At 42.0% G+C, this 25,996-nt stretch overlaps 1 protein-coding gene across 1 annotated transcript; it reads right to left on the bottom strand.

The window, feature by feature from the left end:
* Positions 1–243: 243 nt before the first annotated feature.
* On the bottom strand, positions 244–25,302 carry zgc:77151 (uncharacterized protein LOC337153 homolog). The gene is made up of 10 exons (XM_060936488.1): positions 25,257–25,302; positions 19,515–19,775; positions 17,084–17,252; positions 16,682–16,918; positions 14,503–14,615; positions 13,119–13,263; positions 12,892–12,944; positions 5,986–6,083; positions 5,741–5,888; positions 244–1,885 (listed from the first exon to the last, which is right to left on the bottom strand). Exons 1-10 carry the CDS (start codon positions 25,275–25,277, stop codon positions 623–625), a joined length of 2,508 nt encoding a protein of 835 aa, XP_060792471.1. The 5' UTR covers positions 25,278–25,302; the 3' UTR covers positions 244–622.
* Between the last annotated feature and the right edge of the window lie 694 nt (positions 25,303–25,996).

The following is a 25,996-nucleotide window of genomic DNA, read 5'->3' as shown; positions in this document are numbered from 1 at the left end:
TGATGCTCTGCGGCCACGTGATTGGTTGACGGGGTAACTGTACATTATTCTGTCCAAATTCACTGGATATGAGCAATCACACGCTCTGATTGGCTACTCTACTACTGGGATATCAGCTCATATACAATGAGTAGAGAAAAACAAAATGGCGGAGCGTGTTGCTGAATCAACCGAGGATGAAATAAAAACTCTACTCGAAACCCCCCCCCCCCCCCCCCCCCCCCCCAAAAAAAAAATCAACAAACTATGGAATGAAAGTATTATTATCACATTTTTCACAAATTGCTCCTGTCATTTCGCTGGTTTGTTTACATTCTAAGCGGAAATTATTTTGTCGGACGTTTTGTATAAAGTTTTTATTGATCAAATTTGCAAAAAATAAAAATAAAAATGCTCCGTTTCTCAAAATCCAGTGAATGTGGATGGAATAAAACAGTTATTCCACTCAATCTCGGTGCTACGTGCCTCATCGGCTATCAGCTCATATACGACTCGATTTTGTGGAATAACTGTTAAATATAAATGAGCAAAGGAACAGTATTGCTATTAAAAAGCCCCCCCACACACACACACACACAGAGGAGTGAGGAATTAAAAAGTTAAACGTTTTCATGCCTGCAGGTCAACAGCTTTGTGATGGCTTGGAAAAAAGAGAGGGGACTTTATAATCCCTTGTGTTGGAATCTTTATAAGGAATATGTTCGGAGAGCTGCTCACTTTTAGGACACGACTCTGCGTTCTGATTACCGACAATTCTCTCAGGAGTCTCGCCCAGCTTCAGATCCATGGGATTCAAATCGTTTTCCTGCCACTTCAGAGCGGTGCCTGATGACGAGACGAGACTCAAAGGGAAAACGGTGTCTGTGGAAGGATTAAGGTCAGATTTTGGAGATAAATGTGAATCCTGAGATCCGGTCAAGCCTAAGCTAGTCCTGTCTTGAAGAGCCCTGACCCTGCGTGGACAACTCAGATCAGCTGGCTCATCCTGAACCAACATCTGTCCAGAGGAATCTCCGTTCTGCTTTAGAGCCAGGCGAAGGTCTACGGGTTCCGTCTTCAGCCGCTTGGCCTCGGAGTCTCTTTGCCACTGGGAATCTGTGTCATCTGAAGACTTCTTGGTTGTAGGCTTCTTGCTCAGGTTGAGAGGCACGGCTTGCTCCTGAGAAGCAGGCACGGCATGGCCGTTGGTCTTGCTAAGATCCTGAGCTAATGCTTCGGAGAGACGTTTGGTGAAGGTGTTCATGTGTGCCGCGCTGAGACGGCTGTGCATCAACTGGCGCAACTGAAGACTACAATCAATGTCCAATGGGAGGATCTTCAGCGGAGGAAGCTGAGGTCTGGCGGTCAGGCCTTCTCTTGGGCCACCAGTCCAAGAAGGATGCACCGAGTTGCACCCAGAACACTGGTGCTGCAGATTCTCCGGCGTGTCTGGACTCCTGGCTTTGGTCTGGCTTGTGATCGAAGCCTCCTGAGTTCTCTCTGGACCACTCACGCCACTGAGGCCCAAGCGAGCTCTGAAAAAGTCCAGGGGACACATCCCTTTCGTTGGGCTGAACCCTTCCAGAGAGCCTCCAATCTGCTGCTTCGATTGTCCAGACAATACGCCAGGAGCTGAAGGTTCATTCTCCTGCTTGATCTTCATATCTTCCTCAGCTTTTTGCTGCTGGGGTGTTTGGGTGGTGGTGGTGGTGGCTGTGGGTGTTGGAGAAATCCTCAGCTCCTGGATGACCGTGATGGGCTGGGCAACTTTACTCACTACCTTCTCACTCGTAGCTTTAGTATGCGACGGGGGTCTACCAACTCTGCCCCGAACCAAAACTTTAACGCTGCGTTTCCCAGGAGGGCGCCCTCTTTTTCGCACCCTGATGCCATCTGGTGGTGCTGCCTAACAAAGTGGAACATAAAAGTCAAGTCAAGTCAAGTCATTTCCATACATTTAGCAGATGCTCTTATCCAGAGCGACATACAATACACCCAGAGCAGCCTAGGGAGCAGTTAGGGGTTTGGTTCCTTGTTCAAGGGCACTTCAGCCATTCCTGCTGGTCTAGGGAATCGAACCAGCAACGTTTTGGTCCCAAAGCTGCTTCTCTAACCATTAGAGGCACACTTTAGTTTGATATCATTCTCAAACTAGCACTGAACAAAGAAACTTGCCTCTACATTGCATTTTACAGCCTTTCGATGTGCACCATGGTTGTTGGCCCGGCTGCAGTCTTCTGTTCTACCTTTGTAGCTCATGTTAATTTGCTTCATGATGTTTTTGGCTGCACTATATAGAGCTGGGCGGTACGGTGGTGTAGTGGTTAGCGCTGTCGCCTCACAGCAAGAAGGTCCGGGTTCGAGCCCCGTGGCCGGCGAGGGCCTTTCTGTGCGGAGTTTGCATGTTCTCCCCGTGTCCGCGTGGGTTTCCTCCGGGTGCTCCGGTTTCCCCCACAGTCCAAAGACATGCAGGTTAGGTTAACTGGTGACTCTAAATTGACCGTAGGTGTGAATGTGAGTGTGAATGGTTGTCTGTGTCTATGTGTCAGCCCTGTGATGACCTGGCGACTTGTCCAGGGTGTACCCCGCCTTTCGCCCGTAGTCAGCTGGGATAGGCTCCAGCTTGCCTGCGACCCTGTAGAACAGGATAAAGCGGCTAGAGATAATGAGATGAGATGAGATATAGAGCTGCAATTTAAAATTTCCCCTAATCCCACTGGAAACTCATCTGTTACAGTAGACCTGGTGATCCAATTTGGAAATTTTAGCAGTAATCTTGCAATAACAACGCATTTCTCAGAGCTGACACATTTCTCAGGGCTGGCTCAACTGGTTGTGTGTGTGTGTGTGTGTGTGTGTGTGTGTGTGTGTGTGTGTGTGTGTGTGTGTATTACACTTTGCAAAGGTATGAGAAACAAAGTTGAAACAAAGACTGTACCATGACGTAATTATAATCGTTAGCACCTCCAGTGCCATGAATATTATATTTCTGTAAAGCTGCTTGGAGCAAAGTCCTTTGTTTAAAGTGCAATATCAATAAACCTGGACTGACTCGAATTATCCTCCAGCTAGGGCTGTTACAGTCACAGTGGCTTCAAAATAAATAAACTACCATCATTTTTTCTCAATCAAGTGACCGTTGGGAAAGGGAAGAGCCAAAAACGCACGAATGAATGATTTTTGCTGCTATAAAGCGCCTACTGTAGAGCAAGAGACACACCCCTAAGAGGCGAGAGGTGTTTATTTGAGAAGTATTTAATTAGAAAGTCCTGAAGTTTTGCCTCCAAAACACATTTTTATATTCATTTTTCCATATAAGATATTAGGGGTGTTCACACGGCACATATTTGCATCTATTCTTTAAGTTCGTTTCTTAAGACACGTATTTTTTAGTATGTTACCTCGTTTGTTGACAGTTTCGGCACATCAACACCCTGGTCAAACCATACAAGAACCTCCGACAGCTGCTAGTTCACCCCAAAGACAAAATACAACTGGACAATAAATGCAATGTCATATATGAAATCCCTTGCCGGTCATGCAATAAAGTCTATATTGGTGAAATGGGCAGATGCTTCCACACTCGCAGGAAAGAACACCAATTAGAATGTGAAAAAGAAACAACAAAAAGACTCACAAGATCCGAAAAAGAAAAAGCAAACCAAGAAAACTTAAAATCAGCCATTTCAGACCACTGCAAACGGCAAAATCATATCATGAATTGGGAAGAGGCCAGAGTCATTCGCGCTGAAGAGAATAGATACCAGCGTTGGATTTTGGAGGCAGTGGAGATACGAAAGCGGGCGCAGAGGACGATGAACCGGGATGAAGGAGCGTACGCGCTGTCACACACCTGGAGCGCCGTCCTGGGGCAGCGACCTGACAGCAGGAGGCGTGGACTACCTGTCAAATTGGGCGGGACGTTCATGCCTCCATAGAGTAACATCAGCTGATAAGGCACGTCACCACTCGACATCTGGTGACTGTTTTGAAGAAGGCGGAAGTGTTCGCCGAAACTGTCAACAAACGAGGTAACATACTAAAAAAAAAATCCGTGTCTTAAGAAACGAACTTAAAGAATAGTTATAATAATCAGACATAATGAATTTTCACGGCACATATTTGCATCGATGCTGCACCGATGTATTTTGTTGCGATATATCTTACAGCGGTGTAAATTTTGTGGCGCGTTCACACGTCACAAACCTGCTTACTAGAGAGAAGCGTGTTAGCACCGGTGCAGCCCCACTTGCGTTCACACGGCAGTTTTTGCGACCGTGCTATACGATAGTAATAATGCGGAAATGAAATATGCGCATATGTGAAAATGTACTTCCTTTTCCTGCCTTGTTTGTGATTGATGTATCGAAAAACCATGGTTTATACTTCTCCAGACAAACTTTCTACGTTGTGGTCTATCAGACACCGTAAAAGGGTAAAAGAGAGAAAGGAAAGGTTGCGCAAGTACAAGAGAGCACAAAAACAACGCATTCTACAATTCATTCGGCAACAAACCGACGACTTCGTGTCGTTCATGGCCATGTGGACGGTTGTCATGGCATCACCAAGCGCCGGGAAAACAACGTGGATGAAGACACGCAGTTCTGTTGTTGTTGATATTCGCCATTTTGGAAGTGTAAAATACCAGGATGCAAATTATGCAATGCCCGTATGTAATCAACTCTCCTCACGCGTAGCGAGTCTACCCCTGTAGCGTTCAGACGTCCCGTTTTATATCGGCGCTGCCCCGCAAACTAGCATTTACTCCGGAGTAAATTTCTTAAACCACCTCCCGAGCAGGGTTAGATTTGCACCGGTTTAAGCAGCTTTCAGGGGCGACACCGGTACAACTTTGTACCGTGTGAACGCTCTACCGGGGCAGCCCCGGCGCTACACCGGAGTAAAAGTTGCCGTGTGAACACCCCTATTGTATCTGGGTCCATACCACTCAAGAACAAAGCTCTGAAACACCAAAATGATAAAATCCATATTTACACTCACTGGCAACTTTATTAGGAACACCCCCACGTCCACCTGCTGTTTTGTTTGATGCGGTTCTCTAATCAGCCGATCGCTCGACAGCAGCACGATGCATCAAATCACGCAGATACAAATCAAGAGCTTCAGTTAATGTTCACAATGTTCAAACATCAGAATGGGAAAAATTATGATCTCACAGTGAAGTGTGACTTTCTTTCTTTCTTTCACTGTGGTATGGGTGTCGGTTTGAGTCAGATGGACTGCTGGTTTGAGTATTTCAGAAACTGCTGATCTCCTTCCTGGGGTTTTCACACACAACAGTCTGTAGAGTTTACACAGAATGGTGCGGAAAACAAAAAACATCGAGTGAGTGAGTGAGTGAGTGAGTGACAGTTCTGTCGGTGGAAACAAACGCCTTGTTGATCAGAGAGGGTCAGAGATCACAAAATGGCCAGATTGGTTCGAGATTTTTTGCCAGGAAGGATATAGTAACTCATATAATCACTCTTTACAACCGTGGTGAGCAGAAAAGCATCTCAGCATGCAGCAGAAAACAGAAGAACACACTGGGTTCCACTCCTGCAGCCAAGAACAGGGATCTTAGAATCAAGTAGTACAAGTTCCTAATAAACTGGCCGGTGAGTGTATATCTATGATCTCTGTGTCCTGTGTCACGCAAATCACGCTTGAAAGCCAAACGTCTCCTTCAGGGTGATTTGTGTTAGTCCTGATGATGAGGTTTACAGAAATAAAACATTATATTATATCCAAAAGGACTTACCTGACTCGTGACCCCGTTCTTCCTCGGAGCGCTCGGAACTCTCCGACGCACAGGTTTTCTGATCGACGCAGCAGAAGCTGCAGGAGCTTTGGGTTTGCTCAGCTGCTGATTGCCTCCCTTTATGTGCTGCTCGTACGGCAGCATCAACCTGCAATTCAAGGAACAAATCATACGACCCGGTGTCAGAGAGCGAGCTGAGGATCGTTACTGCAGCGCTGCTGACTTGTTGCTGTAATGGGACTCACTTTTCATAATGTCTTCTGGTACAGGTGGCCGCACTGGTACTGCCTGGACTTCCCCCGAGCTCATTGTAAACCATTTTCCACAAGCGCCGAGAGGTCACCTGAAGGCACAACATTAGTGTTAACTTCACTTCTGCCATTTTCTTTAGAATACCGCGCGTTTTACCAAGTCCTGACAACGAAACTAGAGGTAACCAGTTATGATGAAGGCTAACACGTTCCTGCTCTGACACGTGAAGCCAGACAACCGTATCTTTTTAAACTGCTGCATCACACGGTCGTGTCACATACTCGAACAAAAGCGCTGTTTGCCCTCTTCCACATACATAGGCTTTGTAAAACTAGTAAAGCTAGTTCAGTTTCGCAGATTTATTTTTGGAACAGAAAAGGCAACAAGAACTGGACAAGAGTCATGCTTTACACAAGCTCTGCCATACCAAGAGAAACTATTTCAGGAATAAAATGAACAAGCAAAATCACAACACAGGCTTCCATCCGTCCATCCATCCATCCCGTGTTGGAGGAAGGACTTGGAGGTCGTCTGCTCTTCCTGCTCAACAGAGAACCCTCGAGCAGTGGCCAAGCTTCCGTGTAATTCAGGAAGGACAAAGAAAACTAGAAGAGCAATCAGAGCGTAGACCTACACAAGGCATTTGGCATTAGTGGATCTTGCAACGTTCGTGAAAGTGAAAGAGATTTGTGGATCTATCCCGTGACTCGGATTGGCGCAAAAATTGAACAGGTTCTTCCTTGGCCCATGCTACACTCTTCCACCAAGTTTGATAGAAATCTGGTTGGTAGGTTTTGTGAAATCCTGCTCAGAATCAGTCAAACAAACAAACTGCACAAAACATAACTTCACTGGTGGTGAGAAGCACAAAGGCAATTAAAGGAGAACTGAAGTCATTTTTAAACTTGCTTTATTTCTTAATTAGCGTGTTATTCAATTACGTTTTCGGTTTTAGTAACCTTATATCGTGACTCGTATTGGCAACTAATTGCAATTAAATATTATACTTATCGGCCTATTCGGTTTTTAGCCGTGTTGAATTTAGTTCGTTTGGTCCACGGCAGGCGTCGCTTATCCGTGCGATCTTCACGAGACTTGTGCGAGACTTCGAAACGTGAAGTGTCAGCCAGGTGTCAGTGCCACCATTTTGAAAACTGTTTTCCAAATTAAATATTGCACAAAAACGAGTTTAAATGATGATTACTGCCTACTTTTTTCAAACTTTCCTGATTGCTATCAAAGCAAACAAAACTTCCGGCTTGATTACGTCAGCGTTCGAAAGAGGGCGCGCGCGTCTTTTGACAACGTTGGCAGATGTCGGTCACTTTGATCTCCGCTGTACGTTTTACTTCCGTCCTACGATGTCTCGCACAGGTCTCAACGAATCTCGTTTACGGCCATCGCTTTGACATATGGACTGTTGTATTACAGAGCATATTTCAAACACTCAGAACTTGCTATAGCAGCAACAAAATAGCGATCAGAAATGCATTCCGACATTTAATAAAATGAGATAAATACAATTTTGATTAAAAAAAATGTTGCCTTCAGTTCTCCTTTAACGGTTCACCACAAAAGATTTATTTGTGCCCTTGCACCAGGGATTCCTGGTGGCCAGTGACCCCATTTTAAGGATTACAATTTCCTCTGTAATGACAGAGAGATTATATTAAACTAGGGCTGGGCGATATGGCTGAAATCTGTATCACGATATAAGTGTTTCATATTGGTCGATATCGATAATTATTGAAATATTTTATGACCTATTTAAAATAAGGATCAGGAGGGAACAATACTAAATTCAAACATTTATTTTAAACTTAAACTTCCTCTGACAGCCAATAAGCAAGGAATGTCAACACGCATGTTCAATGTTACGATCACAACAAAAACTGAGCAATTATCAATAATAAAGTGCTTAAAAAACTCAAGTGTTATAAAAACATGAGCAAAGTGTTAAATGTAAACATAGCAAAACCTGCTATGTGAGAAGGACCGTCATATTTGTAATTTTTTACTGCAAGGTTAGTGCAAAAAAAGTTCACCCTCTGGTGAATAACATTTAAAAACATAAATAAAAATATGCAGTGCTTTATAAACATAAAAGAAATTGAGTGAAACTGAGGTAGACTTAAACTATTCTTAAACTATTCAAGTATATTTTCATTGAAGGTTTAATAAAATAAAAATGGTGCTTTGTAAACATAGAAGAAATTAAAGTAAAACTGAGGTAGACTTAAGACTTTACATCTGTAACATCTGACCTTACTGACTTTATCCACAATTTCCTCGCTCGTTCCGGCACTCATCTTTCTTTTCTTGGCCACGCTGTTTCTGGAAAAAAAAATAAACACGACCACGAGACAACGAGATGGCGCAACCAAACGCGATACTGTTACATGATTGGCTATCAGCGTGTCACTCCCTATGCGTTGCTAGGCACCAGAGGACGAGTGCCTTTGCTCATGCAACCAAGCTTGCTTCGCAACAACAGTTGATTGAAAGCGGACCTAAACCAGAGAGGGCTCTGGCTAATGCTTGTTTCTTGAAAAAAAAAAAAAAAACATTCTATCGAACACATTTTCTATTGATATCAAGTATGTGTCTATCGCGATACGTATCGTTATCATTTTATCGCCCAGCCCTATATTAAACATACACTGCCACTGTATATGATGTATCATAGCAGCGCAGAGCCCCAGGCATCGACCTGATTATTGACGGCTTGACCGTACGATGTCCGTACGCATGAGCGTGTGCCGCCACAGGGAACCCGACCGCAAGTGCAAGGCAACGTTATCTCATAAACACTTGACCATAAACACGGACAACAAAATTTGTATCTTTATTTCCATAAGATAGATGGGTTTTTATCCAGCGCTTATTTTTAATTTGCTTTTTAAAAAATAACTTGGGATTATTAACAAAACACATTTTCGTAATCATTTCCGTTTCTGGTTGAGAATACACTGTGCATATTTGGCTGCCACTTCTCACCGGAGCTTTTTCTTTTGTCCCCCTTTGTTTTTCTTTTTTGTGATTGTAGGATTTGATGGGGGTTTTTTTAAAGATTATTTTTTTGGGCTTTTTCCACCTTTATTAGCTAGGACAGTGTAGAGACAGGAAATGAGCGGGAGAGAGACGGCGAGGGATCGGGAAATGACCTCGGGTTGGAATCGAACCCGGGTCCCCGGATTTATGGTATGGCGCCTTATCCACCTGAGCCACGATGCCCCCGTGTTTGCTCTTTTTTGAAGGTTTTGTCCGTCGGTTGTGGTGTAGCTCCAGACCCAGTTTTGGGCGTCGGTTCTCTTCAGGCCTTGGTCTGCCATGAATGATGCCTGTGCTCCTCACGATGGACTGCAGTGAGCTCATTGCTCTTTTAACATCGGGGTTGTCCAGCGCTCTGTGTGGCGGTGCTTCTGCGCTCGCTTTGTGGATCCATGGCGTGGTGTTCCGGGTGATGTGGCCTGGTGGCGTCGTGGTGGCTGTGCGAGCGGTATGGGACGTGCTTTTGTGCACCTTTTGGTGGGTTTGTGGGCAGCTACGCCACTGAAATTACATCCTGACCCTCTTTGGTGGACCTTATTTATTTATTTATTTGTAATCACACCTTGGGTGTGAGAAAGGCACTATATAAGTTGAACTAACTCTTATTATTATTATTATTATTATTATTTTACAGAAAATATCCATGACAGTTTCATATAAAACTAGTTAAAACAGTTGTATTAGTCCAATCGCTTGTGGGACAGTTGACAGTTTGTGTCGTGTAAGGACGATAGACGGATACAGTGGTATGCAAAAGTTTGGGCACCCCTGGTCAAAATTGCTGTTCCTGTGAACAGTTAAGCAAGTTGAAGATGAAATGATCTCCAAAAGGCGTAAACTTAAAGATGACTCATTCCCTTTATATTTTAAGCAAAAACAATTTTTAATTTTCATCTTTTACGTTTTTAAAATGCGGCTACAGATAATGAGAATAAGATGAGAAAAAAGGAAAAGCTCCTGAAGCAAAAGTTTGGGCACCCTGCATGGTTAGTACCTAGTAACACATGCTTTGGCAAGTATCACAGCTTGTAAACACTTTTTGTAGCCAGCTAATAATCTTTCAGTTCGTACCTGGGGGATTTTCACACATTCGTCCTTGCAAAAGGCTTCCAGTTCTACAAGTTTCCTGGGCTGTCTTGCATGCACTGCTCTTTTGAAATCTATCCACAGATTTTCAATGATGTTTAGGTCAGGGGACTGTGAGGGCCCGGGCAAAACCTTCAGCTTGGGCCTCTTGAGGGATTCCATTGTAGATTTTGAGGTGTGTTTTGGATCATCGTCTTATTGTCGGACCCGTCCTCTTTTTAACTTCAACTTTTTTTTTACAGATGGTGTGATGTTTGCTTCCAGAATTTGCTGGTATTTATTTGAATCCGTGCTTCCCTCGACCAGTGAAATGTGCTCTGTGCCACTGGCTGCAACACAACCCCAAAGCATGATCGATCCACACCCATGCTTCAGAGTCGGAGAGGTGTTCTTTTCCTGGAATTTGGCCCCCTTTTTTCTCCAAACATACCTTTGCACATTGTGGCCAAATAGTTCTATTTTGATTTCATCAGTCCCCAGGACTTGTTTCCAAAATGCATCAGGCTTGCTTAGATGTTCATTTGCAAACTTCAGACGCTGAATTTTGTGGCTTGGATGCAGGAATGGTTTTCTTCTGATGACTCTCCCATGAAGGTCATTTTTGTTCAGGTGTCGCTGCATAGTAGAACAGCGCACCACCACTCCAGGGTCTGCGAAATCTTTCTGAAGGTCTTTTGCAGTTAAACAGGGTTTTTATTTGCCTTTCTAGCAATCCAACGAGCAGTTCTTTCAGAAAGTTTTCTTCATCTTCCAGACCTCACCTTGATCTCCACTGTTTCTGTTAACTGCCATTTCTTAATAACATTATGATCTGAGGAAACAGCTACCTGAAAACACTTTGCTACGTTCTTGTAGCCTTCTCCTGTTTTGTGAGCATCAATTATTTTATTATTCAGAATGCAAGGGAGTTGCTTAGAGGAGCCCATGGCTGTTGATTTTAGGGACAAGTTTGAGGAGTCAGAGAATTTATACAGCTTTGAAATCTGCATCATCTGACCTTTCCTAACGAAGAATTTAAACAAGCCACAGCTCAATAAGCTAATTAAGGTCTGGAACCTTGATAAAAGTTGCCTGAGAACTCAAATGTATTGGGGTGCCCAAACTTTCGCATGGTGTTCCTTTTCTTTTTTCACTCTCCAATTGTACAAAACAAAAATAATACACAAACCTTGCAGAAAACGCTGAAAAGAAACGTGTCGTCTTTACCTTTATGCCTTTCGGTGATCAGTTCATCTTCTGCTCACTTAACTATTCACAGTAACAGACATTTTCAGTAAGGGTGTCCAAACTTTTGCATGCCACTGTACTGTATAATCGCAGGAAGAGTTTTACTGAAAACATGCTAGCAAACAGATCCAAAACGGAGACAAAGGCAGAGTTGAAAAACAGGCAGTGGTTGGGCGGCTGTGCGCTCCTTCAATTCTATTTAAGTTGAATTTGCGCCCTTGCAAATATTTTGCTCGTGAACTCATCGGGAGCTCCACTTTAAAGTAGTGACGAAATATTTATATTAGAAAGTTAAGTCATCTGAGGTGCGTAAAAATAGGCTTCCTTTCTATTTTAAAAACAGCCGCTCTGCCAGTGTTCGGTGTAAAGGCCACTTGGATTAACGTTCGGGCATTTTGTCTGGTGTAAAATGGGCACAAAAGGAGCACCAATTTGAAAACAAATAAAATTTAAATGAAGGCTGACGAATTTCTAACAACCTGACAGTTTTATAATAAGATATCATTTTATAATTACATTTTGGCACCTTAAAAAAAAAAAACTAGATAGAACTCGACGCCAACGGTGTCGATGGGGACGCCTCTGCCCGGTAGACTACACGCCTTATGAAGTTGTGATTTGGGGATGGACATTTGACCTCACAGTAATCTTGACCTGGTGAAATTACTTGTATTCGCCTTGGAGATATTGTGTTCACAAGGTTTTCGGACAGACATTTGACCTCACAGTGACCTTGACCTCAGACCTTTTGATCTCTAATCAGTTCATGTTTGTGCCCAAATGCACAAATGGTGAAAGTCAAGTCAAAGTCCTTCCCACGCCTTACAGTACCTGGTATTCCTAGGCAGTCTCCCACTCAAGTACTAACCAGGCCCAACCTGTATGCCGATCTCCGTTTCTGTAGCCCTCGGCCTCTCGCCTATTACATAGCTAGGGTTACAGTGGGGGGCTAGTCCTCTGGTAACCACGAGAGTTTAACTCCCCATGCACATCTGTATTGCAGCGTGCCTTGCCAGATGGCGGTAGGTACCATTTTTATGATGGTCTTTGGTATGACCCGACCGTGAATAGAACTCACGATCTCCCGATCGAGAGGCGGACACGCTACCACTAGGCCACTAGTCGGTTTTACAAATGGTGAAAGTTTGGTGAAATTCCTTTGATTTGCCTTGGAGATATTGTGTTCACAAGGTTCTCGGACAGACATTTGACCTCACAGTGACCTTGACCTTAGACCTTTTGATCTCAAAATCTAATAAGTTCATGTTTGTCCCAAAGTGCACAAATGGTGAAAGTTTGGTGAAATTACTTTCATTAGCCTTTGAGATATTGCGTTCACAAGGTTTCGGGACGGACACATGCACGGACGCACGCACGGACGGACGGACAACCTGAAAACATAATGCCTCCTGCACCTTACGGTGGCGGAGGCATAAAAATCAAATCACACTCAGGAGATTAAACATCACCAACCCGAAACTAAAGCAGTGAAAAAAATTTGATCCAACACACACTATACGGTATTTAAAACTTACCGCTTCATATCCACCAAGCCTGTTGACAACCGAGTACATCAGGAAGAGATCAACTGCAGACAAATAATACTGACCATTACAGGTGTAATAAAGCAAAAATAAATAAATAAATAAATAAATAAACAATAATAAGCATGAAAGAGCTGCTTAAGTCAAAAGAGGAATTTCAGATCACAGATTTTAGCCTAAAAAAAGTCAGACACGTATTCCAGGACGCTAACACTCACTCTTTTTGAAGCCCAGGTTGGGAACCTTGCAGATGGGAGATCCGCGACGCTCCATGAACAGATACAGCTGATCCAGAAAGAGCTTCTCCTCAGGATGAGGGAGCCAGTTTCCCTCAATCGTCTCCACACTGCTCACGACGTTCTCCTGCACCAGCAGACATTAATCACCGATTTTAAACCGTTTTATCGTGCTTAAAGCTTAATCCTTTAGCTACCACTGATAGAATGGTAACAATATACACTTTCTATACATAGAGGATATTACACAGCTGTGTGAAGATATGAGGTTTATCTTCGAGTGGTGAAGGTATACATCACGAGTGAGTGAAGCAAATGAATGAAAATATTTTTCAACATGAGAAGATGAACTTTATATCTTCACACCACTGTGTAATGCTCTTTAGATTATATAGACACATCCACAAAAAATACGCAAGTTAATGAAAAGAATTTTAATTTTGAACCGGTACGCCATTTTGACAATCTGCATCTAGTCAACGGGAAAACACGGGGAGTGACGTCATCGGAGTGAAATGTCAGGAATTATTATGCATCCAGGACACTTTTCGGTGGAATAAAAACGTGTTCTATTCCCTTCTAGCGGGTTTCATTCATTTGGTTTGATAGCATGCAATATTGTTAGCATATCGCTTATCCTACGTGTATTACGTCACTCTACCCAATGGAGAATGAGCGCTGAATATGGTTTACGATATTGCATGGTTGTCAAGACAACATGACGTCACACGTCAGAGATGTAAAACTTCCGCGCTAGCGAGCGACTGGGACAATTTGTAAACAAACATGGCCGACAGGTTTGCTTTGTTACAAAATACGGAAGATTTTGAGAGAATTTTGAAAGAAAAAGACACGTTGAACACCCGAAAGGAATGTGTATGTATAATATTAATAATAATAATAATAATAATAATATTGGCTGGCTTTTTTTCGTGGTCTATCAGATATATTCCATTCAGCTACTCGTCTTCGACTCGTTCAGTATCATGCTCGCTGAATGGAATATATCTGATAGACCATGAAAAAAAGCCAGACAATATTATTTAAATACTATGCCACTCAGATCCGTGATGTATTTCATATGAAAAATGCGAGTTTTTCAACACGAGAAGATAAACTTCATATCTTCAAGCCAACGTGTGATTTTCTTTTTATTATATCGACACATTCACAAACAAAAAAAATCCCCAAATTTATCAAAACAAAATTTATCATCAATTTCCTCACGAGTGGCGTATAGAGATTTATGCCACGGTTTTGGTTCTCCGTGTCCCGGACGGAGCTCGGATGAAAAATAAAGACGAGTGGTGGATTTCCCAGTAAAAACTTGTGTCCATATATAATATAAATATTTCTGAACACATGCCTTCACTCTCTCTCCCCAGGACTCGGAATAGTTAAGGTTTTGTTGATCGGTTCCGTCGCCGTCTCTGCCTCGTCTTTTCCGCGGTCGTCCCTTCAGGCTTACAGACAGGCATCCTGAGACAGACACAGGAACGAGGCAGCCATTTTAAAAATGTACCTACAGTAAGTTTGTATTAATATTTGTTACAAAGGCTCCATTTGTGAATGTGCTGTTTACTGAGAGCACAAACACTGGAACATTCATTAAATAAACTGGAAATCTCTCTCTCGCTCTTTTTTCGATCTGAATAATAAAGGAATAAAACACCCCCGGTCATGCTGTTATAAGAAAATCATCAATGACTGGATAGCGTGGTGAGGCGTAACATAAAGCTGAGATACCGGTACCACCCCAAAGTCGATTATTTTCCACAATACTTACGAAGTGTTTCATTCCTCTTGTACCACAGCAGTCAGTCAGTGATTACTATTCTTCATTTATGAATGAAACAACACGCCACGCCACGTTTTTTAACCATTTATAGTTACATTTAATGCTATGAAACTAGACCGAATTAATAATACGAAGCAGTTTGTCATGTTACTGAGTAACCCAAAGCGTAAACTCCTGTCCTGAAGACATGGCGGAAAACTTCCTGACTGCTATGAAGCTTCGATATGGAAGGAACCTCCAGTGAAGAAGAAGAAGAACTCCTGCCGTTAGCTAACGACCGTTCCATAGAGACTGAATGGGATTTAGCTAACTAGCGGTGGTTTTTGCTAACAGTTAGCTGAATCTGCTTCAGTGCCAATGTTAAATGAACATCTCCTTACAGAAAACCTCATCCTATCCATGATTAGACATTTTTCCATATTATTTTTTTAAAAAATACATCTTTTTAAGCCTTACGGTGGTGATGATACACAGGGCAACTTTTTGGGCGGTGTTGCCGGGCAATTGCGCTTCGACACTTTCCCATTGAGATTGGGGCAGCAACATTTCTATCTGAACAATTTTGATCGTTTTGGGCAACTTTTTTAATTAAGATCATCCAATCAGAGTGCTCATAGCGACTCACATGACCACCTGAGAGCTTCTCAACAAAGACGGCGGCGTCTCTGGCAGTGGAGCGAAGAAAACAAGAGACGACTTGTATCTTTTTATGTTCTGTGTAAACCCAAAGTGGTGAATTCACCTCATCAAATACTGAACCAACAGACATTATTTTTATGCTCAGGTTGGAATTAAGACATCGATTTTATTTTTTTCAGCTGGCGTTAGCGCCGTAACCACCGCTCCACAGAGACTGAATGGGATTTAGCGAACTAGTGGTGGGTTTTGCTAACATAGTTAGCTGAAAGTTATTGTTAGCCATGTAGGGATAACGTTAGCTCTCTTGCGTCAAGTTAAAAGTGATGGGCGGCTCATGATTTTTTGTTTTTTTTGTGAGGTGTAATAGAGATTGTCGAACTTATCGTCTGATCTAATTCACATCCAGAGCACGACTACTTGTGGGACCTAAGAGTGAAACAGTACAAACTGCAGGAGGTAAAAAAGAAAGAAAGCCTTTCAGGAGCTCTGCCACGCCCTTTTCCTCCTCAGCAGCATCTCCTGCTCCATGTCCTTTTGCCTTTTTTGCTGAGATGAGAATTAAACGATGATGTTTTCATGATGTATGTGTCAGTTATTAGTTGTAGCTTATGTGATTGATGCTAGCAGCATTTTAAAGTTTATTATGAACAGAATAATGCGGTTATTTTGACTTATAAATGTTAAAATAATGGTAAATTATCTTTTGACCAGAGGATCTATTCAGTTCTGTTCTAGAAGTGATACTTATTTGAGCGAAATAAATAAAGGCTGAAGCCAAGACAAACGTGGCAGCTGTAAATGCTTCAGTGTCCATCTTTGCGGCGTCTGTCTCCCTGGCAACAGATTTGCTCTGATCTGATTGGTTGCTGCCAGTTGTCTGTTGCCCTAATTAGTTGCCCTGTGTCTCACCTGAGTGCCCGTTGCTGGCAACATCGCCCAAAAAGTTGCCCCGTGTATCATCACCTTTAGAGAAAACTAATCAACAAATGAATAGCCAATCAACACTGTGGTATCTGGGAACGTTATACCAAAAGATCCATCATTATTTCACATCCAGGTGCTGATAGCTGGGGGTTTCTCTTCACGAGGTCGCTATAAAAAAACTCACCAAACTCAGGAGTTAAACTCGGGTTGGTTCCGAGACTAGGATGGCAGAAAGTGTCTCTGCAGTACAGGATTCGGGTGTTGTGTAGAGTCATTTTGATCCAACCCAAAGCCAGGAGGTGAGGGTCCTGAGGAGTGGACCAGCCAGTGTGGTTCTGGGTCCGTTTCTGCAGGGAGCGAAAGCGGCAGTACTGCGGGTAACTGAGCACCTTAACCCTGTGCTGAACTCCTGAAACATCATCTGCAGGAGGAACAAAAAAAAGAAAGACAAAAAGTCCATTATCAGTTGAGAAAGAACATTCAAGCACTTCTCCAAATCTCGTCCCATAAATACGCGGACGCATCGAATCGTGAGCCTTGTATGGAAAGATCCACCACGCCACGCTGTTATATCCTCAGAGCTTACCCTTGGTTTTAATATCCTCCGGATCCTTTACACACGGAGAACCATTAAGTCCATGAAGGTCGCTGATCTTTGTGGTGTTCTGTTTCCATTGCGGTGGTTCCGGACAGGTCCATTTCACCAGATGCTCCACACGCACCACAACTTTCTTCGAGACACCAATGACTTCATCCTGGTGCACAAAAACAAACACAAACAATTGTTCATGGATCATATTCAGGAAAAGCTGTGTGTGTTTCAGAAGAATCATGTTTACGAGAAGCCACTGGAGCTGGGTGGATGGAGATGGAGTCAACTTTTTTATTTAAAAAGAAGGAAAAAAAAAGACATCTTCAAATATGTCACTTGAAAAAGAATTTCAGCGTTTTGTTGTCAGGTTGGTGCGTTTAGAGCGATTTGTAAGAAATCTGACGACTGATTCCCAAAGCAGTGACTCAGTCTTACACAGACACACATCAAACTGCTGTGGCTTTGGCAGCTGTAATTTTCCAGTAACATATGACGGGGGAAGGGTTTTACAAGTCAAGATTCATTCAGAGTCGAGTTATTTTGCGAAACAACAACAACAACAACAACAACAACAAAAAACCCAGAATCATGTATTTAATGTGGTTGGGCTTGTAACATGGCACTAATTTAATCCATCCTGTACTCCAAGATTACTTTTTGTTTTACTAAAATCAACATCAAGTCTTTTCTACGACTGATTAAGGTTCCTCTCATACCATCATTTTGACTTGAAGACTAATACCAATTATTCTCTCCACATTCACTGGAGGGGCGGCACGGTGGTGTAGTGGTTAGCGCTGTCGCCTCACAGCAAGAAGGTCCGGGTTCGAGCCCCGTGGCCGGCGAGGGCCTTTCTGTGCTGAGTTTGCATGTTCTCCCCGTGTCCGCGTGGGTTTCCTCCGGGTGCTCCGGTTTCCCCCACAGTCCAAAGACATGCAGGTTAGGTTAACTGGTGACTCTAAATTGAGCGTAGGTGTGAATGTGAGTGTGAATGGTTGTCTGTGTCTATGTGTCAGCCCTGTGATGACCTGGCGACTTGTCCAGGGTGTACCCCGCCTTTCGCCCGTAGTCAGCTGGGATAGGCTCCAGCTTGTCTGCGACCCTGTAGAACAGGATAAAGCGGCTAGAGATAATGAGATGAGATGAGATGAGATGAGATGAGACATTCACTGGATATGAGCAATCGCGCACTCTGATTGGCTACTCTACTACTATGCTATCAGCTCATATACCGTGAGTAGAGAAAAACAAAATGGTGGAGCGTGTTGCTGAACCAACCGAGGACGAAATAAAAACTACTCAAAAACAAAGCCCCAAAAAATACAAAAAATAAAATAAAAATATACGCGCAACAAAATATGGAATAAAAGTATCTGATGGTAAGAACGGATCTTTTTTTTCAAGAATTATTGTTATTATTACTGCATTTTCACAAATTGCTCCTGTCATTTTGCCGGTTTGTTTACATTCTAAGCGGAAATTATTTTATCTCTAGCCGCTTTATCCTGTTCTACAGGGTCGCAGGCAAGCTGGATCCTATCCCAGCTGACTACGGGTGAAAGGCGGGGTACACCCTGGACAAGTCGCCAGGTCATCACAGGGCTGACACATAGACACAGACAACCATTCACACTCACATTCACACCTACGCTCAATTTAGAGTCACCAGTTAACCTAACCTGCATGTCTTTGGACTGTGGGGAAAACCGGAGCACCCGGAGGAAACCCACGCGGACACGGGGAGAACATGCAAACTCCGCACAGAAAGGCCCTCGCCGGCCACGGGGCTCGAACCCGGACCTTCTTGCTGTGAGGCGACAGCGCTAACCACTACACCACCGTGCCGCCCTGACTGATATATTACAGAGCATATTTCAAACACTCATAACTTGCTATAGCAGTGACAAAATAGCGATCAAAAATGCGTTCCTATATTTAATAAAATGAGATAAATAGAATTTTTATTAAAAAATTTTTTGGCCTTCAGTTCTCCTTTAAAATAAACTTCAACTATTGTAGATAAAAAAAAATCATCCATGATAGCACTGGTCCCTCTATGTGGTACAAAAATCCCTGTTTTGGGCCTCTTGGCTCATGGACCATGTGATATAAAATCAAAGTAATGGACTGCAGGGTCTGTGATGGACGGATTTAAAAGTAGGTGACACGAGACACCAATTACAGCTACAGCACTTTTGTAACGAAGTCTTGACAGTTTGCTTTACAATACGATTCTTCGACAGGGATAAAACCTCAGCGTGGCCTGTTTACAGACACAGGATTGAACTTTTAATACATCGTGTAACACTAGCACTGATATTACTGATAGACTCGGCGTAAATACAGTCATGGTTTGCCCTTAATTGTGTTTTCACTATTTAGTCACAGTATTACAATGTCTGGACTTTAAGCCCTGCTTATTTACCTCTCCGTGTTCCTTAGTTCTGCCCTTGGGCGTGTCTTCTGGTAGGTAATAGAGTCTGCAGCTGGCCAGAGGATGACGCTGTCTCTGATCCTCCCACAGCAGAGTGATCTCAGTGATACACACGGGCTCCTGAGGGCCACAGCGCACATAATAGAACTCTCCCAGTCTCCAGACCTTCACGGGGCCACCAGCCTCGGGCCTGAAGCTCACAGACTTGTAGAAAGCGAAGGAGCCTCGCAGGCAGCATGGGGGGCCTAACCACTGACAAACAAAAACAAAAACACAGAATTCAACTCGTTCCTCCTTCATACAGACGAACGACAGCCTGCTGCGATGAAAAGTCGTCTTACGTTGTTACATCAAACTAATCAACAAAGCAGGCGAGATGGCGGTATCACCTGAAAGTTGATTTTGTCCCCAATAACAGCACGTCCTGAATTACTTAATTTCGTTATAATCACAGCAAATCGCTGATTATTATAATTTTGTAATGTATTAATAAACGTCATACCCATTTATAGTTACATTTCATGCGATAACGCGTCCTCAAAACGAGTTAATTCCTGTTTACAGCAGCTATAAACACTCGTTCCTGCACAGCCTCGAGACTTTCCTTCTCTTTTAACTTAACAAGGGAAAAAAAAACAGTACAGTTTGTCATGTGACCAAAAAGCCAGAACGCTCAAACTCCTGATGACTTTAACACTGGAGACTCCTTCCGTAAATATTAACTAAACTTCTCATTACAAAAAGTGTCACCATACAGTATCAAAATTGTTCTTTCATTATATGGGAACGAGTGTTTTACTGGGAAATACAGTGGATATAAGAAGTCTACACACCCCGTTAAAATGATCGGTTTTTCTGATGTAAAAAAATGAGACCACCATAAATAATTTCAAAACTTTCCCCATCTTTAATGTGACCTATAACCTGTACAATTCAATTGAAAAATAAACAAATCTGTTAGGGGGGAAAACATAAAAAATAAAAAATGTATAATAAGCTGGCTGCGTAAGTGTGCACACCCTTAAACTAATACTTTGTCGAAGCACCTTTTGATTTAATTACAGCGTTCAGTCTTTTTGGGTCGGAGTCTATCAGCCTGCCACGTCTAGACTTGGCAATATTTGTTCACTCTTCCTTACAAAAGCGCTCCAAATCTGTCAGATTGCGAGGGCGTCTCTTGTGCGCAGCCCTCTTCAGGTCACCCCACAGATTTTCAGTTGGATTTAGGTCTGGGCTCTGGCTGGGCCGTTCTAAAACGTTTTTGGGGTCATTGTCGTGCTGAAAGATGAAATTCCTCTTCATCTTCAGCTTTCTAGCAGACACCTGAAGGTTTTTGGCCAAAATTGACTGGTATTTAGAACTGTTCATAATTCCCTCCACCTTGACTAAAACCCCTGTTCCAGCTGAAGAAAAACAACCCCAAGACATGATGCTGCCACCACCATGCTTCACCGTGGGGATGGGGTTCTTTTGGTGATGCGCAGTGTTGTTTTTGCACCAAACATACCTTTTGGAATTGTGGACAAAAAGTTCAACCTTGGTTTCATCAGACCAGAACACATTTTCCCCACATGCTTTTGGGAGAGTTGATTTTTTTTTTTTTTTTCAAAATTTATCCAGGCCTGGATGTTTGTCTTTGACCCTACCTTATAGTCCGGACATATGGAGAATACGGGAGATTATTGTCACATGTAGTACACAGCCAGTACTTGCCAGAAATTCCTGCAGCTCCTTCAGTGTTGCTGTAGGCCTCTCGTCAGCCTCCCTGACCAGTTTTCGTCTTGGCTTTTCATCAATTTTGGAGAGACGTCCAGTTCTCGGTAATGTCATTGTTGTCCCATATTTTCTCCACTTCTTGATGACGGTCTTCACTGTGCTCCATGGTATATCTAACGCCGCGGAAATGTTTTTGTGCCCTTTTCCTGACTGATAGCTTTCAACAATGAGATCCCTCTGATGCTTTGTAAGCTCTCTGTGAACCCTGGCTTTTGCTGGAGGATGCAACTGAGGAAATGTCTGAACTTTATTTGGGGTTAATCAGAGTCATTTTAACTGACGGCAGGTGTGAACCCAAAAAGACTGAACGCTGTAATTAAATCAAAAGGTGCTTCAACAAAGTATTAGTTTAAGGGTGTGCACACTTACGCAACCAGCTTATTGTACATTTTTTTATTTTTTATGTTTTCCCCCCTAACAGATTTGCTTGTTTTTCAATTGAATTGTACAGGTTATAGGTCACATTAAAGGTGGGAAAAGTTTTGAAATTATTTATCGTGGTCTCATTTTTTTACATCAGAAAAACCGATCATTTTAACGGGGTGTGTAGACTTTTTATATTCACTGTACACCACTCGTATTTTTCATATGAGCTCCATTGGAACATGGAGAACCAAAACTGTGACAAATCTCTACATGTCACTCGTGAGGAAATCGATTAATTGTTTTGATAAAATTGGGGATTTTTTTTGTTTGTGAATGTGTCGATATAATAAAAAGAAAATCACACGTTGGGTTGAAAAACTTGCATTTTTCAGATGAAATACATCACGGATCTGAGTGGCATATTTAAATAATATCGTCTGGCTTTTTTTCGTGGTCTATCAGATATATTCCATTCAGCGAGCATGATACTGAACAAGTCGAAGACGAGTAGCTGAATGGAATATATCTGATAGACCACGAAAAAAGCCAGCCAATATTATTATTATTATTATTATTATACATAAACATTCCTTTCGGGTGTTCAACGTGTCTTTTTCTTTCAAAATTCTCTCAAAATCTTCCGTATTTTGTAACAAAGCAAACCTGTCGGCCATGTTTGTTTACAAATTGTCCCAGTCACTCGCTAGCGCGGAAGTTTTATGTCTCCGACGTGTGACGTCATGTTGTCTTGACAACCATGCAATATCATAAACCATATTCGGCGCTCATTCTCCATTGGGTAGAGTGATGTAATACATGTAGGATAAGCGATATGCTAACAATATTGCACGCTATCAAACCAAATGAATGAAACCTGCTAGAAGGGAATAGAACACATTTTTATTCCATCAAAAAAGTGTCCTGTATGGATAATAATTCCTGACATTTCACTCCAATGATGTCACTCCCAGTGTTTTCCTGCTGACTGGACGTGCATTGTCAAAATGGTGAACCGGTTCAAAATTAAAATCCTGTGGATTAACTTGCGTTTGATTTTTTTTTGTGTGTGTGTGTGTGTGTGTGTCCATATCATAAAAAGATCATTACACATTGTCTTGAAGATATGAAGTTTATCTTCTTGTGTTGAAAATATTTCACTCACACACACCTGTGATATCCTTTCTCTATATATTATTTATTACATGACGTGTCCACCATACAAGTCCCTGTGAACAAGCTGTTATTACAGAAATGATACAGTATTCGAACAAGAGCACAGGTTTAAACATTTGACTTGAATTACAGCCGTGGCTACTGTCAGAGCCAAGATTTTCCAGGAAATGAATCAACACCTTCTGATTTGAGAATTCAACAACAGTCTGGTATAAGAAAAGTCATAAAGATCCAGAAGTTTCATTTCAAAATGTCTAGATAACACAGAAGGAAATCCTTAGCCTGGGATTTAAAGGTCAACTTTATAAACTCAACACCTCCACCCAGCTCACATGATCACATTTGTGCAATAATGTGAGCCAATAAATAATCATTCCTAACCTTTTTTTTTAAGCATCTCAACATCACTGATCACGGATTCTTCAATGAGTACGGATTAATACGTATTTACAGCTTTTCATCAGACAACACGACTTTTAAAATGACAGTAAAAAAATACAGGATCTCGGTCATCTATCAATGAAAAATCTGGATTCTTACTGATAACGACTGAAAACTCATCGCAGTGCATCTGGGCTACTGAGGAACAGTCCAGAAATGTGACGGAAAACCACCCTGTTTTTTCTGCGATATAAAAACTAGCACTTCAAGAAGAATAAAATTCCAACAAATGAGAATTCTATCCTTTCAAAACCATAATTTCTTTCTTTTTGTACTTCCTAATAAACATGAACTTCGGAGACTCTAGCTACGCCTCAGCTATTACCTGCTCGTGTGACGTACAATCGTTGACGTGTTGCGTTACAAAATAACAATCATAAAGTTGAGCCAATTTTTTTCACAAAGCAGTGCGGTGAAAGGAAGCAAGCGCCCGGCAGCCTTTCCCACCCCCAGCGCCTCCATGGGGGCCTCCGTCACCCCCCTGCACGGTTTCTCCTATGGGAGCCAAGCTTCCACATGTACAGCTCCTAAACCTTGGGAAACAATGTCACACCATGACTAAGGCTGGGTTACAGGCCCAAAAATAACATGTATTTTGTGTTTTTATAATATAATGGCTGTTTTTTTTTTTTTTTTTGTAGTGATTTCACAGAAAAACCCAGAGATAATTTGGTTGAAAGAAAAAATGGTGGTGAGCTGCAGAGATAGTCAGTCTACTGAGAAGCACATAAGAGTATCTCGGAGTTGACCTTGGTGTTTGTTTCTTCTTGTGAGGCTCATTTTCGAAGTTATTATGCAACACGGCTGGTTTAAAGTGAAAAAATGGTACGTTATAATACGAGGGAAAGAAATTAAAAGCACCCAAGATAAACGCCTCAGGCTGTGTGTGTGTGTGAGAATTATTCAACAATACTAACTTCCTTTATAAGCAAGAGTTATATTTAAGTAATTTTGCTTAACTTCCTAAAGTGTGGTTCGACACAGAAGGACAAAATGTACTTAAGTGCTGCTTAAATGCCTTTAAATAGCTGCCATTTTGTACATTTGTAAAGCCTTGCTGCTAATATTAGTTCATATTCGTCTGAATTTTTAGACAGATATAAAATGGAGTGCCACATGATGATATCAGGACTGGTTACAATCACAAAGAAATGAATTCATGAATTAATTCTCGACCTAGTTGAAGTCTAGAATATCCTAACAGGTTTCTAAACCCTCGCGTTATCAACACGACATTTAAAAAATAAATAAAAGTAAGAGTTCCTGTTTAATCTTTTTTTTTTTTGCTTCAGACGACGAGAACCGCCTCACAGCTACAGTGTAGCATTTTATTACAAAAAAAGAAAAGAAAGGGAAAAAATGAGGAAATGTCCCGAGCAGCTCGAGCGAACAGAAAAGAAAGGGAAAAAAAAGAATATTGATATTAATATTAATAATCATAAAAATAAATAAATAAAAAGATACTCATGAAATGATTGCTGAAATATTTCTGTGGGGCAAAATGTAGAAAGTGCAGTGGTGGGGGTGGGGGTGGAAGGGGAAAAGAAAAAAGAGCTAGGTATAGCAGACACGAAGCCACACAAAGAAATTAATCATTAACCCAAATAGCAAAAAATTTCTGCCATTGAATATGTGGAATCGACACCGATCAGGGGGAGACATGTGGGGCAACCGAAAGCCTCCATAAAGGAGAATCAGGAGGAACTTTTTTAAAAGGCAATACCCAAAAAACTTTCCAGTTCAGATCAACAGAGAGAGAGAGAGAGAGAGAAAACATCCAAGGCTTTTGATAGGAAGAGAATCAAATCAGCGTTTTAGGCGAATTCAAAAACAAGCAGATATTACACGACAAAAATTTCAACCTAACACTGAGAATAATGCTTGAAATTATTCCTACTGGGTTGAAATTATTATTCTAGGAAATAAATCAACCTTTCGTGTCATTTTAATGTAATATAAAGTTGGAGTTTCCATTACCTGTATGGCATTCTGCTCCATTGCAGTCCAACATTCCCTCACCCCCCCCCCCCCCCTCTCTCTCTCTCTCTCTCTCACTCTCTCTCTCTCTCTCTCTCTGCCCCCTATCGGGTTACACAGCCGGGTACTACATACATCCAAAAACCTATCACTAAAATAACAAGGCAAAAAAATTATAAAAATAAAACAAAACACAGCGTCCAAATCAACAGTGTCTCAGTATTCTATTTAGTGCCAGCCCAGGGGTTGGCATGTATCCATAGTAACACTACAAATCAAAAATAAAAAAAAATAGCATTTAAAAACCTTGTGCCTTTTTGTAATTTCTTTCTTTCCTTTTCAGTGTCAAAACAGGACAGCAGAACAGGATCGAGGTGTGGCCAAACTCGATTTCTAACCTCAAACAGTCTGTCTGGAATAAATATTTATTATTATCCTATTTGATTAATATTAATGCTGCTGGAGTAGATTTAAAAAAAAAACACACAGCACTTGGTTCAGCGAAGGACATGGACGTGTTTTGATGTTATTTATTAAATGGCTTGACAAAAATGTAATGTGTTTAATTATATTATAAATGTCGAGGCACATATATGGTGGGTTTTTTTTCCTCCTCTTTTCACCCTTGCTTTAAGGAAGACGAGCTTTAATTCGGCAAGTGTCGTAAAATGCAGTGAAGCTTACGGTCACGTGATGTTGCCACGCTATAAGAACGACATATAGGCATTCGTTTCTGGCAA

Source organism: Neoarius graeffei, chromosome 12 (assembly GCF_027579695.1).
Source record: "Neoarius graeffei isolate fNeoGra1 chromosome 12, fNeoGra1.pri, whole genome shotgun sequence".
NCBI lineage: Eukaryota > Metazoa > Chordata > Actinopteri > Siluriformes > Ariidae > Neoarius > Neoarius graeffei.
The sequence above is the reverse complement of the archived record's forward strand: the minus strand, read 5'-3'. Positions and strand labels throughout refer to the sequence as shown.

Excerpts from the sequence above, each read along its gene's own strand:
- zgc:77151 (XM_060936488.1), bottom strand. The coding sequence starts at position 25,277 with ATGGAGCAGAATGCCATACAG. Across the intron at positions 16,919-17,083 it reads GGAGGATATTAAAACCAAGG|ATGATGTTTCAGGAGTTCAG; the intron begins GTAAGCTCTGAG and ends TTCCTCCTGCAG. Across the intron at positions 6,084-12,891 it reads GGCTTGGTGGATATGAAGCG|GTGACCTCTCGGCGCTTGTG; the intron begins GTAAGTTTTAAA and ends TTGTGCCTTCAG.